This window comes from Cyprinodon tularosa, unplaced genomic scaffold (assembly GCF_016077235.1).
Source record: "Cyprinodon tularosa strain WSP-4 unplaced genomic scaffold, ASM1607723v1 ctg481, whole genome shotgun sequence".
Taxonomy (NCBI): Eukaryota; Metazoa; Chordata; class Actinopteri; order Cyprinodontiformes; family Cyprinodontidae; genus Cyprinodon; species Cyprinodon tularosa.
The window spans coordinates 496,557-510,879 of record NW_024039209.1 but is presented as its reverse complement, the minus strand read 5'-3'; the positions used below and the strand labels follow the sequence as shown (position 1 = coordinate 510,879).

Here is a 14,323-nt window from a genome sequence, read left to right as displayed (position 1 = left end):
TTCTTTTTACATATTTTGTTAAAAGGCCAAATAAGGACTTCAAACCAAAAAAAAGTAATTTTCTGTTTTGTTTTATTCTTGGATCGGGCTTTAAAGGGTTAAACTGGCCTGTTTTTGTTTTGGTCCCATGGACCGTATGCATACATGCAGAAGTTAACCAGAAGGTGGCAACATTGTAACTAGTTGCACATAAAGTAACTCCAGAAACAGAAAAGAAAAAAAAAAAAAACTCAATGTGATAAACCTGGGGTTTTATTTAGCATTATGTAATTATTTTATGTATACATCAAGTTATAAACTATATAATTTCCTCCTTTTTTCCATCGATGACCAGGCTCCAGGCCGATAGGTGGCGCTGAATACACTTTAAGTTGTTTTGCCAACTGTAAAAGAATAAAAGAGAATAAGACAGCGTGATGAAACTTCCTCCATGCTCTCCAATCCCCCCATAGAGCAGGTATGAAACATTAATGCTATGTTTTTAAATAACTGGTTATCTTCAATGTTTTAAATCTGCATCAGCGCGCGCATAAATCTGGGATCTTCCGGTTCCTGTAGTCAGGAAGCTAACATGCTAAGTAGCTGTTCATGTTTTAGCCGAAAGCAGGAAACGTTTGCTGGATCAATCTAAGATTAAATCTGCGGAAAGTTTTCTGTTCTCACATTAAGATCTGAATGTAACTTTATCAGATAACGCAGAGGTTTATCTTCCATTAATTCTATGTTTCGTGAAATAGCAAAATGATTCCCATCGATAAAAACCAGTTCAGTTTCAGTTATAATTTAATAACCTTTAGATCGGATGTTTTTTTTTTCTTTTCAATCTGTTTCTGGTTTAAAGAAGATATTTGTTTTTAAAAAAGATAAACACGTTTATTGGTAATGAATTAGCTCCTGTAATTAGGGAGAATAGGAAAAGAAATAATTAAATAGTCCAGGACATGAATGTGGGATTAAATTATTCCCCATTAAAGGTGAAACAGAAGAAAAATGTGGACTCCCTGAAAACCCCATAAACAGCTCGATATGGAAGAGGATTAGAGCCACTGGAAAAATAAAAGTTAACTGATTTTTTTTATTTGACTTCAGTATAATATGAGAAAAGGTTAGAATTCTGACTTTAATCTCAGAATTGTGACTGAATTCTGACAGCTAGCAAACATGTTAACATCAAGCTGTAGCCATGTCTGTTTTAGAGACTAGCTCTATTGTTTTCATCAGCTTCTGCTCTTCCATAATGAAACAGCATCACCAGGGACCCAAGTTGCCTAATTTCATCATTTTTTACCAATGTGTCACTGTTCCTCCCAAACTACTCACATCTTTGTCAGTGAATCTGAGTGTTCCACATCTCTGCCTTCATGGTGCCCATCTACATTAAAATCCAAAATTCTGAGATTAAAGTCTGCATTCTGAGATTAAAGTCTGCATTCTGAGATTAAAGTCTGCATTCTGAGATTAAAGTCTGCATTCTGAGATTAAAGTCTGCATTCTGAGATTAAAGTCTGCATTCTGAGATTAAAGTCTGTATTCTGAGATTAAAGTCTGAATTCTGACATTAAAGTCTGCATTCTGACATTAAAGTCTGAAGTCTACTTTAGCTGTTTCCTAAAGTAGACCGGACCAAATTAATTCTGTCTTATATGTAAAGGGATGCTGTTGATGTTCACAGGTTCAACAGACACCATGGATGTGCTGTATAGTCCTCTGGGCTGGGGCGTCGTCGCCGGGCTGGGCTGCGGACTCCTCCTAGGCTGGCACCTCCGCACGCGTCTTGGCCCCATATCCAAGAGCCTGATGAAAGCGATGGGGAACGGCACCGAGGAGGCCAGCGTGATGGGGGAGGGAGGGGAGTTCAAGATGGTTCTGGTGGTCCGGAATGACCTGAAGATGGGCAAAGGGAAGGTGGCGGCTCAGTGCTCTCATGCTGCAGTGAGCGCCTATAAGCAGGTTCAGCGCAGGAGTCCTGAGCTGCTCAAACAGTGGGAGTACTGCGGCCAGCCCAAGGTGGTGGTGAAGGCCCCTGATGAGGACACCCTGATAGATCTGATGGGCCGAGCCAGGGAGGCGGGACTCGCCGTCAGCCTCATCCAGGATGCAGGAAGGACACAGATTGCACCCGGCTCTCGCACCGTGCTGGGCGTCGGTCCTGGTCCAGCGGATCTAGTTGACAGCGTCACTGGAGAACTGAAGCTCTACTAAAGTTGTTCTTTGTTTTTTAAATATACAATTGCATCTTCCAAACAAGAACTATCATGACATTTTTTTTTGTGAATATTAATGCGGATCTGTTTTGTAATTAAATTTAAACGATGACCTACAGAAAGAACAGACTTTATATGTGATTTGTTAAATAAAATAATAATGGGTTCAATTACCAATATTTAGCTTTATTTGATTAACTAATTAGACAACAAAAGGTTCTTAATAGAGTTTTAAAAGAATTTTATACAAATTAAGCTAGAACTGACATTTGTACAATTTGTCTACCTTTAATATAAAATGTGTCTATATATTTTGTTGAACAGTTTTGGTTTAGTTATTGCCTTAAATGTCCTTCTTTCTGCAGATGTTATGTTTAATAGTCCTTTGAACCATCATTACTTTGGTTTATAGCATGTGGTGGTAAGCTTAAAGAGAACTTCAGGAATTATCTAGTGAGCTGTTTTACCCAGAGTCCGACTAAAACGTTTTTGGAGCCAAAAATATAACAAACAAAACTTATTTTTAATATCTGCTGTTAGAGAGGGTGCCATTTTAAACAAATAGTTTCTCTTGGCTCTTTTAGGTTGTAAAACAAGGGAAACCATAAAATATTTAATAAAAAGGAAGCATAGATGTTCTATAAGATATTTGATGTATATAAACAAAATAGATAAAACACATTTCTGCTACTTTCAATGTTCTTTAATAGTTAGAATTACATTCAAATGTTAAACTTATCATTTTTAGCCAAGCTGTTTAAATAACCTATGAACCAAATCACTCTGGTCTGCTATCAGTCAGTTTTCCATATCTATTTGTTTCCATGAATCCTTTTTAGTTGAAGCAGAATTGTTTCAACTCTAGTTAATATGCAGAGGCTTGGATTTGTTTTCTGCTGCTGGTGTGAAATATGGTGGCAGCATCATTCTGTGGGGTTGATGGTTAATTCATGTCAATCAGGTGTGTGAAAGGGTGAGACTGCCGAAGCAAACGTACCCTTATTTTCATTTAAAAAGGTATGGAGTGAATTATGGTTCATTACTGCTGCAAGCAAAGGACACCAATGTTTTTTTTTTCCTCAAAGATGTTTTTAAAACTTTTCTTTCCGATTATGCTTTTAGATGGAGTTTTACAATTTACCTTCTTTTCAAATTGCGATATACGGATCACATTCTCCTTACTTCAAGGCTAATAAAACACTTGTTCTCTTCCATGCAACAAATAAAATTGCATCCTCACTCCACAGGAAAGACAGACCACCAAAAATGAAGAGATTAAATGTCCAATTTCTGAAAAAGAAATTTGAAAGAAAAAAAAAAATCTGAAGCAAAATTTGGAAAAATTAGAGGAAAAAAAGTTTGATAAGTTGCTTTCTTACTTGGAGCACTTCTCCTGAAGTACCAGCAGAGGGCACTAGAGCCTCAGATTTTAAATCAAAATTTTAACAAAGGTGTTCTGTTCAAGGCAACCTTCAGCACCTCATTCATGATTTGGGAGTTACTAATCTAGATTATTTCTACATTTTTTCTGCAACTTAAAAACCATCACATCACAAAACCATTACAATTTTAATGAATTTTTAATTAACCAACCATCAGAAGCCCCTGGACTGGGGAAGGACTGTGTTTAAAACAGAAGAACACTTTGGCTCACTGGATAATAATCCACGTTTTTTTTTTTTACATTAAAATTAATATTTTTGTGAATTAAGGTCCACGATTCTTGAGTAAAAATACAGAATCCATTGAAGGCCAGGTTGAAGATGTGTGACATCTGCTGGTGTTGGTCATTTAAATCATTATTAATGGAGTGGATTATATTCCATGGTAGCAGAAGAAAAAAATACCTTTTGAAAATTTGAAGAAAAAAAGAAAAGAAAAAAAAAGCAATCCAAAAGGGATGTTTTTAAGTCATTTTGATTTTAAATTTTCCAATATTCTTCAAAATATTTTATTTAAATGTTTCCATTGTAATTTAAAAAAAACATTTTTAAATTTAGTTTTATGGATTACATTCCGTCCGAATAGATTTTTACAGATCTAATTATTTTCATTTGGAGGGTTGGCCATCTTCTGTAGCAAAGATGAGTTTCTATCAGTCTGCATGGAAATTAACATTTTTATTGCTCAGTGTGCATCAAGCGTGAGCATTAATGGGTTTGAAGTGAATGTGATCAGTAAAATGCTTTCAAAAGGATGCTATTCGTAAACCTCAACCTGAAAATTGTAAGATAAATCTATAAAAAAAAAAATTATATAAATTAAAAAGTAAATGAAAATGGGGGAAAAAAATAAAAATCAGAGAAAACAGCAAAGTTACTCTTTGAAGTCCTTCAGGGTTTCATTTCATTTTCACAAGTTCTTCCTCTTTTCCAGATAGTGGAATAAAAGTCACTCCATAAATAATTTGGGTTCATCAGAAGCTGTTCAGACTGATATGGAGAACGGAACATGTAACAGTTATGGAAGATAAAAACAAAAACATTACAATAACTAAACAGCGACAGCAGCTTTGAACAACAAGCCTTTATTTTATTTTTTAAGTGGAAACAAAACAGCTGTTTCATTCATTAGGATTCCTGATTATGCACAATCAAGTATCGTAAGTGCACAATTTAAATCTAAGGTAATTTAGATAAGAATATAAGGAGTTAATGATTGATTTTCTGTATACAAGCAAGCCTTTAGTAAAAACGTCAAACCCCCCCCCCCGCTTAATGTTTGGACATAGTTTAAGGTTTGGAGGAGCAGGTCAACTGAAAACTTTAAATGCAACCCAGAACAGGACACACGAAGAAGAAAGTGGAGGAAACGTCTCCATCAGACTCTGCAGCACTGAGCAAACAGATTGGGGGGGGGGGGGGGGGGGGGGGGGGGGTGTTAGTCACACACACACACACACAGGTCTGCAGTCCCTCCTGAGGCAGAATGGTCCCGTGTTAAAGCAGTGTGTAAAGCACATGGAAATGTTTGGAGAAGAGCTGAGTTTGGAGACTTCTGCATAGGCATTACTGGAAAGAATCAAACTTTCCTGGACATCAACGTTTGTAAAATAGTTTTTAGATTTTATTCAACCATCAGTCCTGAAGAGTGAGCATGGGACCGTGACTCAGAACGTAGTGTTTCAGGATTATGGTTGTGAAAGCATTCTGATGTTGCAAAATGACAAAGACAAAAAAAAAAAAAAAAAGCACACGTCAGCAGTTTTGGTGTCTGGATATATTCTACAATTCAACGCATTGTACAGTCAGAGAAAATGAAGCCGCTCAGACAAACAGGAAAAGGTTTCTTCTCGCTATAGAGTGCAAATCAGATGCTTCACAACAGACCTTAAATGTGAGGAGAGGACTGGCTCTCCTCCACAAGCCCACCCATTCTACATTAAACCATTTCCCATTCAAATAAAATACAAGAAATTAAGCTAATCAATACGGAATGTGAGAAAATTTATCGGATTTCATCCTTTTGACAAAATAAACTTTGAGTCCTTCATGACAGCTTAAAAAAAACAAAACGAAGAAAAATAATAAATGTTTATCAGGATCATCCCCCTGCTGCTGGTAGGAGGCGGGGACATGATGAAGGACTGAAGGAGGTGGATGGAGCCTGGAGGTGGACAGATGGGAGAGGCGGCGTCTTCACATGCCGTAGCCGAAGCCCGGCTGAGCCGCTGGTGGAACGAAGCCTGCAGGCGCCTGGTAGCCATAGCCGTACGCCTGCTGCGGGGCCACTGGTACGCTGGGGCCTGCCGTCAGCATCAGCTGGGGCGTTCCTAAACCACACCAAAGGTTTTAGCTCCAATATCAATAATATATTATATAATAATATAATTATAATCCTGTTACCGTAGACGATGGGTTGCGTTTCTGTCGCCTGCTCCTCTTCTTTTCTTAGGGACTCTGAGGTTTCAAGCTTGTCTACCTGTATTGCAGAGAAATAAATTGTATTTAGGGATGAAAATCAATACTTTGCCGCCAAAGAAAACAGGCTGACAGACATTTTAACAGAGCAGGTGTTTCCTTTAGATCCTCAACCTTTAAGGCAGGAGTCTGCAACCTTTAACACACAAAGAGCCATTTTGGTCTGAATCCAGCTGAGATGCTTTAGGGACATAAATCATATGTGTTTATCGATTAAACTCAACTAATTAGTTTTGTTAAAGATCTGATAAAGGAAATCTGTTGCCATTTTAAACAACCAACAGTTTATTTGTATACAATCTCTATATGTATAGATATAAGGGATGGTTTTCTATTATTGGATATTATTTGATCAAAATATAAAAACAAAACTTAGAAGCCAACAAGAAAAAGTAGATCAAAACTAATTTCTGGTTCTTTGAACATTCTGTTATATTGTAATACAATATTCTTATAAAACCTCATGTCCGTACCCGATCTGTGTGGGAAGCACGATCCGTCCTGCGCATGCGTCGTGAGCAGAATAACTAAAAAACTTCGTTTTTCTTACTTTATTCTTTTGTCTTTTTCAGGCAGGGGGTTCCTTTTGGATATTTTTGTATTTGCATAAATATTGCATGTTCTAAAAAAAAAAAAAAAAAAAAAAATGCAATAAACTTAAATAGCCTTTTGAACGTTACAGTGACTGATCTGAGCATGTCCGAAGATATCAGCCAATATAATGGAGAGAATGTAAAACGTATCCATTTGTTCCAGAAAAGTCTTCAATATTTTCTATACGATGTAGTTTAATTCTTTAATGTTTTAAGTATATGAATAGGTATTTTCAGTACCATTATTACGTAGTTTTTCTGCGATCCAGATCTTATTCTGTTTGCGCATGCGCAGGATGGTTCGTGTTTCCTGGACGGATCGGGTAGCGACAACCCACACTACAGCTTCTTAGACTGCTATTTATTATTAGACTACATCTGTTGGTTCTTTACATCATTTTAGGCCACTATTAGGATCCATTTTAGAGGTTCCCAAGAGCCACGGGTTGTAGGCCCCTGCTTTATGGTAAACAGACTCTTATCTAGTCATTATCTGCTTGCAAAGATTTAAAATCCAACTGGTTTTTAATCAAAGACAAGGCCTGATCTCATGCCACCTATTTTATCTTTCAGCTCTGAATATGCCATACCCTGTATTAGTTACAGCTATATTACTGAGAGGGATCAGAACCAGTGAAAATGAAATGAGGCTGAATAAAACTCTTCAAAGCTGAACTTCTACAGCAGAGATAAAGTAAATCTCATCTTTGAACCTCTGTTCCTTCAAGAACATTGATCGAAGCTTCTAGGAATCTCTGCTAACCGCTTTTTGGAGAATAAAATAAAAAATTCACTGCACGACTAAAGAGGCAAGACATTTCCTAGACTTAAAAAATAAAAAATTCAGGCAGCAAATCAGATAAAGCAAAAATGCAAATTAAAAAGATGTCCAGAGGACGAGCAGCAGCACAAGCAGTAAAGGTACGCTGAGAGGTGCATCAGGCTCCATGCCCAACAACAGAGCAGACTGACAAAGCAGTCCCATGCTGTGAGACACACTGCTGCTCATATTAAAGCCGGGCGTACACTGTACGGTTTTTCATCCTTTTCTGGGCCGATTCTCCAGCTGTGTGAGAATTTTTCGATTGGGCCGACTTTCAGTCTGTGTGTGCGTGTGTAGAACACGGGGGTAACTAGCGGCGATCAGCCTCTCACGACCACCTCCTCATAAGGAATCGTAAGGTCAGGAGAAAATTAAAAAATGTTTGAAATTCAGTCGGCCGTGGTAAGATGGTTATGGACAAACGAGCACTCTTCCTCCTCTCAGATGTAAACACAGAAGCATGGCGGGGGTACGAGTGAAATGGAGTTCTTTCTGTAAAACTGACAGACCGCAGTAGCCACATTTGCTCAGCCATGTCTTTGTGAAATTTTTTGCTGAAAGCCCTAAAAAGAAAAAGCGACGACATATTTGGACAAATTGCCAAAGCAGCACGTTTCTCTCTAGTGAGCTTCATATTCCTCTTCTACTCGTTTGGCTTCCAGATAGATGAGTCCAGGTAGCGCCATCTCACTGCAGAGATGATACCGACGTGGTTTTTAGACGTACAGTGTGAGCAGGTAGATCTAATCAGAGCGTCGGGACGCACAGTGTGAGAACATACATCGTGAGCTGCGAACTTTTAAACCCTGCGGTTTCGTTGCACGACTGAAAATATCGCACAGTGTATGCCCGGCTTAAGGCTGCAACACTGAGACGCAGCGTGGCGACGGGAAGCCGGCTGGATCCAGGTGCTACAGACGCTCTACTGCCAACCAAGACACCAGACGCACAACCTCAGAGCTTCCTGTGCTCCGGTCACAGAGACAAAAGGTTCCCTTAAGTATCAATGTTGCCCATTTTTGGGAGCCGAATGTCTAAAGTGACGATGACGCTTTGAACCATTCAACAAAGCGCTGCTTTGTTTGACGGGTGCAGCTGCAGCTAAACCAGGTGATGCTTGTTACAAACTAAAACCATGCACACTGGGGGCTGCAATCGCCCGATCGCTTTTCACCTGCTCCTTAACCGCTTCCACCTGTAAGGGAAAAGGTGCGGCACAGGAGATCAAGGTTAAATATTACTGAACACTCAGCAACAGAAGGCAAGACAACAAACCCCTTTACAAATTAAAAAGTGTTTCCTTTCATTTAAGGAGAATTCGACACTTTTATAGATGCACCAACCTGAACTTTTTGGCGGATACTTTAGCTGTAGGTTGAACTTTTTTTTAATGGAACTATTTAGGAATGAAAGTTTGCTTTTACAGAGGGGAAACTAAACAGATTCACCAGATTATCTCCATTTATCCATCAGAGCACAAGCTGCTGTTCAACCCATTAGTAACAGAATATTGTTAGACCTACAGCTGAAGGATCAGTTCTGATCTGATCTGATTGGTGCATATCTATAGTATATGGATTTGCTGTGAAGTTGAATGTGTTTTACCTTGGAGAGGTACTCCCTCATGACCTGAATGAAGTATGGCATAGAAAAGTCCATGATGTTGTGCCTCCAGGCGGTCTCCAGCACCACGTCAGGCCGCAGCAGGTCGTAGCAGGAGAAAAGGCAGGCGGCAAAACACTCCTTCTTGTTTTCCTGTAGGAACCAGGCCAGCAGCTCCTCTGCCAGCTCCACGTCTTTGGACTCTGATGCGTACTGCATGGCATCCTGTCGGACAGAAGGAAAAAAATGGTCACGTCTCGGTTCTCCGTCAAACTCGGCCCCCAAACGAGCAGACGAAGCACCTTGTAAAGCTTGTCCTTCTTGCACAGCTCCACGCTCTGCTTCCAGCGGTTGTTGCCTTTGAAGAGGTAGGCAGCGATTCTCCTGAACTCGATCAGCTCGTGCTTCTCCAGGCGCTGAGCCAGCGAGATGTTGTCAAAGTTGTCGTAGGCGTCTATCGATGTCCTCAGTGCCTGAAACAGATGGGCCATAAAAGTTAAGACTTCTGGTTTATTTCATTTTAAAATCCAAGTGATGTTGGTCAAACTTACCTGATAGTCCTCCTCGGTGATGAAGAGGTTGTTAAGTGCTTCGTTGACTGATTTGTTGTTGTGGTTCTGTACTGAGCGCAGGTAAGGTTTGACCAGAGGCAGCTGTTTAACCTGGAAACGCACATGTTGATTATTGAAGACGCATATAAGCTTCTGTCAAAGGATGGTTGGATTTGAACCGGTCAGGTTCAGAGTACCTTAGTGAAGAAGTTAACGGCACGCGAGTGATCCAGTCTTGGGGAGAGCACCAGCAGCAAATCATTCAGTAACAGAGGCTTGAACTCCAGGTAGAACTGGACGGCTTTGTAGTACAGCTCCACGTTGGCCACCTGGGAGAGATTTGGATCAAACGCAGTTCAAATACGAGACGGAAAACTGTAGGAGAAACTTTGCTGATGATACGGAGCCGTACTTTGGTGATGATGTCTTTGAACTGGCCCTCCTTCCAGGCGTCGGTTGGGTGATTCATCATGGTGATGATGGCGTTATCAAACTCCTCATACTTGTCATAAAGGAAGACCAGCTCCGCCCACAGGTGAGCCTGCTCCGCTGCTCTGAGAACCTTGGGGATGTTAACTCTGGACCAGAACAGCTCCAGATGCTCCCTCATCTTCTGGGGTTTGAACTTTGAGTAAAGGATGGCCAGCTCTGTGAACATGCCCATGTGAGCGCGCTCCAGGCCCAGGGCGGCTTCCAGCATGGTGATCAACTCCTCAAAGTAGCCACGGTCCTGAAAGAGAAAGGTGAGAATGACTATGGTTCAGAGGGAAAAGGCAGCATGGATGTTAAAGCAATGAAGGCCTTTCACCTACCTGGTAATAGTTGATCAGCTCCTCCAACTCGTCAGCGTGCACCACTATATGGAGGCCGCACATCTGGGCCAGTCTGAACTCCTGGCCGTCCACGCAGGCGAAGCAGACCTCCTTCCAGGTGCGGGTGCTGTTAGCTTTGCGGGCTCCGTCCACGGCAGCCTGATACTCTCCCAGGTGCACCAGAGTGGAAGCCAGGCGGCCGAAGTTGGAGACGTTGTTGTAAAGCAGTTTGGCTGCTTCGTACATTTTCTCGTCATAGCAGCGGTCTCCAACCTAAGAAGGACGTTCAGTGTTTAAATGTGGTTTGGATGGATGGAGGTGTCGTTTTGTAACGGAGCAAAGCCGACCTGCTGAATGTGAGCGTTGTTGGGTCCATTGATTAACTCCTCCAGTTCGGCCAGGCGGTTGGTTTTAGCCAAAGCAAAGATCAGCTCCGTCTCTACATAGGACTCACGAGCCTTCTTACGGGCCATCTGAAGGAACTTCACGAGGTCCTCCCAGTTACCTGAAATATTCACAGCATCAAGGGGCTGATGGGCCACGGTTTCCCTCTATGTATCAGTTAGTAGAACCACAGAATTTAGTTTGTTTGGATGCAACAGACCAGCATGAATTTATCAAGCAGGCATTTTTTTTTTCTTTTTACAAATCAAACATCTTAAGTGAAGAACTACCTTCACTTGGTCAGCTGCAAGTTGTGCAGGTCATATTTTTCCAGCCTTTCACAACTGCAGATTAATATACAGTCTAAGACAGGAATACAGTTTGATCCAAACTATTTTATTGTGGTTTTGTGTTTAAAGTCCTGTTCCGCTGAGAATCTAACCTCTGCATCAATCTAAAGCACATTAGAGCAGCCCCCCCTGCATCAGACCCTTATTCCAGATGAACCAACCCTTACCGCTCTTATCAGCTGCCTGGACCACCTCCATATAAGCCGAAGGGTCATCAGCTTTGATGTAGGAGTCAATGGCTTCTTTAACCAGCTCCTTCTGCAGCTGAGCCTTGGCCAGCTGGCTCCACACAGCGGGCTCATTGCAGCGTTCTGCAAACTCATAGGCCCGGTCCAGGTTGCTGATATGCTCAATCAGCACCTAAGGAGGAAAAGAAATATCTAACCTGGACTCTTCTTTAATAAAGCAACAGTTTAAGTGTTTGATTTAACAGACCTGCACGGCGGAGGTGTTGACATCAAACTTCTTAAATATGGCAAACGCCTCCTCGAAGAGCTCATTGCTGATGGCGATGTTGGCGATATCAGGGGCGTCGTAGTTGTCCAGCCTGCTGATGTATTCCATCACTCGCGTGTGGTCAGCTTTGATGGCAGTCAGGATCAGCAGGTTCTGCAGATTTCTGAGGAGAAAAACAAACCCTGAGCACATTTCTTTGGTCATGGCAGACATGAGGGTGAAGAACATTCCTGTTAATCACCTGTGTTCACTGAAGACCGAGTTGTCCAACACAATTTTCTCCAGCAGCTCAATGAGCTCATTGGGCAGGTCTGCAGTCATGAAGGCTTTGACAGTGACTGACACCTCCTCAGGGTCCTGGGTTTCTGACAGAGCCGTTTGTACAACCTAATGACACAACCAGAACCGAGGCTTAGAGACGCACAAGGAGAAATGACCCAGGAAGGTTGATCTGCACGTCTTTAGACTCCACCTGGTCAATGAGTGGTCGTCTGAAAGGGTTGCTCTCCAGCAGCACGCTGGCCCACAGCTCGGCATCTTTGCGTCTTACTAGGTAGCGAGACAAGCTCTTGAACAAGGAGTTCTCATTGCAAACCTGATGTGGGAAGAAAATATTAATGTCGATCCCAACATTGGAGAAAATGGCAGCATAAGGGGAAGAATGGAAGAGAATGGCATCCTCACATTGATTAGCTCCTGGTCACACTGCCCTCGCTCATAAGCCACGCAGGCCAAGTGAGGGTCCCTCTTCTCGCAGTACTTCCCCACCACACAGCTGTCATAGAACGGGTTCTCACGCAGGAAGCGTTCAGGGTTATTATTGCTGTCGATGTAGATCTTTGCCAGGGCATTATGGGTAGCAGGTTCTTCACAGCCTTCGTGGATACGGGACTCCAGCCAGGGCAGCAGCAACTTCAGCCTGTTGGAAAAGGGTTTTAAAACCACAGCAGCTACATTTAAAATTCATCCGAAACCTTTTATAGACCAAATTTGTTATCACTAGAGGGATACTAGGTAGTTAGCGGATCTAGTAAAAAAATTAAATGATTTTAGGCCAGTTAAGCAGCATAATGAATGATCACAGTTCAGACTATAAATTGTTTAATGTTTAAAAATCAGAAATTACAACTTTCGCTACTTTTTCCAGGCAGACGTTTTCTTGCAGCATCATTGGTCCGGACTTCGGTGGTTCAGTAGGAATAGCAGAGATTTTATTTCAGTCTGTCTGATCCAGTCTAGTCTTCATTTTTTGGGGGCTGTGACTGAAGCTACAGGGAGTCAAACTTTCTGGGAGTTTGACTGAAAGGTTTTGTCACCTGAAGAACAGGGTTAGAGTTTGTAACAAGCTGTGCTTCAAAAATCAAATTTAACTAAAACTGCCTGGCAACCAGCTTTCCTCTGTACAGACCAGTGTTAACTTTTCTAACAATTCAGCAAGATAGGAATGGAATTATCTTTTAATAACTACATAACCCCTAAACCGTTTTGAAGGGTCAAATATTAACAGTGAATGTTTTTTTTTTCGTGCACTGGGAGAGAAGAGCAGCACCTGTTCCTCTTTTCAACCTCTGCAACAAGTTCATCGGTGGAGAACTGTCCTCGGACGACTAAGATCAGACTCTTGATGACATCCTCAGAGCAGTCCACATCCAGCAGACCACCAACCACGACCGGGAGACGGCTAGGGTTCACCTACAGCAGAAGTTGGATCTAAGTATTCCCATCTGAGACCAGGATTTTCAGGCATTGAAAACACCTCTGCAGGGCTTCTTACCTTCTGAACATAAATCTCAATGTACTTCTGCAGGTTGTTTCTGTACAAGTAGAGGACCAGGTCATGGACGAAATCAAAGCGATCGCAGACGATAATGAGGGGCAGCTGATCGGTGAGTTTGGCTTCCTGTGAGTCACAAAAACAAAGCGGATTGAGTCAGTGAGATAAAACCTGCAACAATTAAAACAAACCCCTTAGAATCTGGCTTAGAATCTAAATTTGTTACCAATATTGGTGCATTTAATGTTAAATTGCTAAGTTCCGGTCAATTAAGTTACAACCAAATAGATCTACTTAAAAAACTCCCTATATGGATGAAATGGCTCAATTAGTGAAATATTTTTGGGGGAAAAAATGGATGAAAATCAGTTTCCTGCTTGCAAAATACAATAGATTTGCACTGGTATGCAGTTCGCTCACCGCCGCCCTTCACTGTCATATGGAAGCTGTGGAAAAGCTCTCATTCACTACAATAGCTGCAATATTTGCTTCAGGGTTTTAAGCCGAGCAGTGAAGATTGGGAGTTATATAAACCTTTAACAGCAACAAAGTGTTTCTATTGTAAAGCCTGTATCTGAGATTTTAGATGCAGGCCGATTTATTCCAATAATAGCTTTTTGCAATTTCTGACAATCAGATCAGGACATCAAATAAAGAACTTAGAATCTAAAAGTCACATTACAAGGAGCAGCATCTATTTAAGCATATGCAGGAAGAAAAAAAAAAAAAAACTATTTAGGGTTACTTTGCAAAGAAATTACAAATGTGTTCAGCTTTTACAGTAAATAGCAGTGTTGAAGCAGAGCTACTTTTCATCAGGTCATTTCAAGCAGCAATAATAAAAGATGTGTGGT

The 14,323-nt window shown here is 41.2% G+C and overlaps 2 protein-coding genes across 5 annotated transcripts in view; one reads left to right on the top strand and one right to left on the bottom strand.

Moving 5' to 3' along the window:
• Positions 1-304: 304 nt before the first annotated feature.
• On the top strand, positions 305-2,381 carry ptrh2 (peptidyl-tRNA hydrolase 2). Its single transcript, XM_038302072.1, has 2 exons — positions 305-457; positions 1,673-2,381. The coding sequence occupies exon 2, from the start codon at positions 1,687-1,689 to the stop codon at positions 2,200-2,202; it is 516 nt and encodes a 171-aa protein (XP_038158000.1). The 5' UTR covers positions 305-457; positions 1,673-1,686; the 3' UTR covers positions 2,203-2,381.
• Positions 2,382-5,387: 3,006 nt separating this feature from the next.
• The window catches only part of LOC119794491 (clathrin heavy chain 1-like), a 35,261-nt gene continuing 26,325 nt past the window's right edge, over positions 5,388-14,323 (bottom strand). For 2 of the 4 annotated variants that reach the window (XM_038302088.1, XM_038302089.1), the window contains 17 exons: positions 13,470-13,595; positions 13,245-13,387; positions 12,380-12,614; positions 12,168-12,290; positions 11,937-12,082; positions 11,675-11,858; positions 11,407-11,599; positions 10,853-11,010; positions 10,506-10,778; positions 10,106-10,423; positions 9,891-10,022; positions 9,694-9,804; positions 9,445-9,615; positions 9,146-9,367; positions 8,715-8,735; positions 6,050-6,125; positions 5,388-5,976 (listed from right to left, as the gene is read on the bottom strand). In XM_038302088.1, coding sequence (XP_038158016.1) covers positions 5,843-5,976; positions 6,050-6,125; positions 8,715-8,735; positions 9,146-9,367; positions 9,445-9,615; positions 9,694-9,804; positions 9,891-10,022; positions 10,106-10,423; positions 10,506-10,778; positions 10,853-11,010; positions 11,407-11,599; positions 11,675-11,858; positions 11,937-12,082; positions 12,168-12,290; positions 12,380-12,614; positions 13,245-13,387; positions 13,470-13,595 — 2,766 coding nt within the window. In that variant the 3' untranslated portion in view covers positions 5,388-5,842. The remainder of the gene's footprint in view (positions 5,977-6,049; positions 6,126-8,714; positions 8,736-9,145; positions 9,368-9,444; positions 9,616-9,693; positions 9,805-9,890; positions 10,023-10,105; positions 10,424-10,505; positions 10,779-10,852; positions 11,011-11,406; positions 11,600-11,674; positions 11,859-11,936; positions 12,083-12,167; positions 12,291-12,379; positions 12,615-13,244; positions 13,388-13,469; positions 13,596-14,323) is intronic. The other 2 variants (XM_038302091.1, XM_038302090.1) reach the window with 1 other exon arrangement.

Bases quoted from the DNA above. Each gene is read 5' to 3' on its own strand.
- ptrh2 (XM_038302072.1), top strand. From the start codon at position 1,687: ATGGATGTGCTGTATAGTCCTCTGGGCTGGGGCGTCGTCGCCGGGCTG.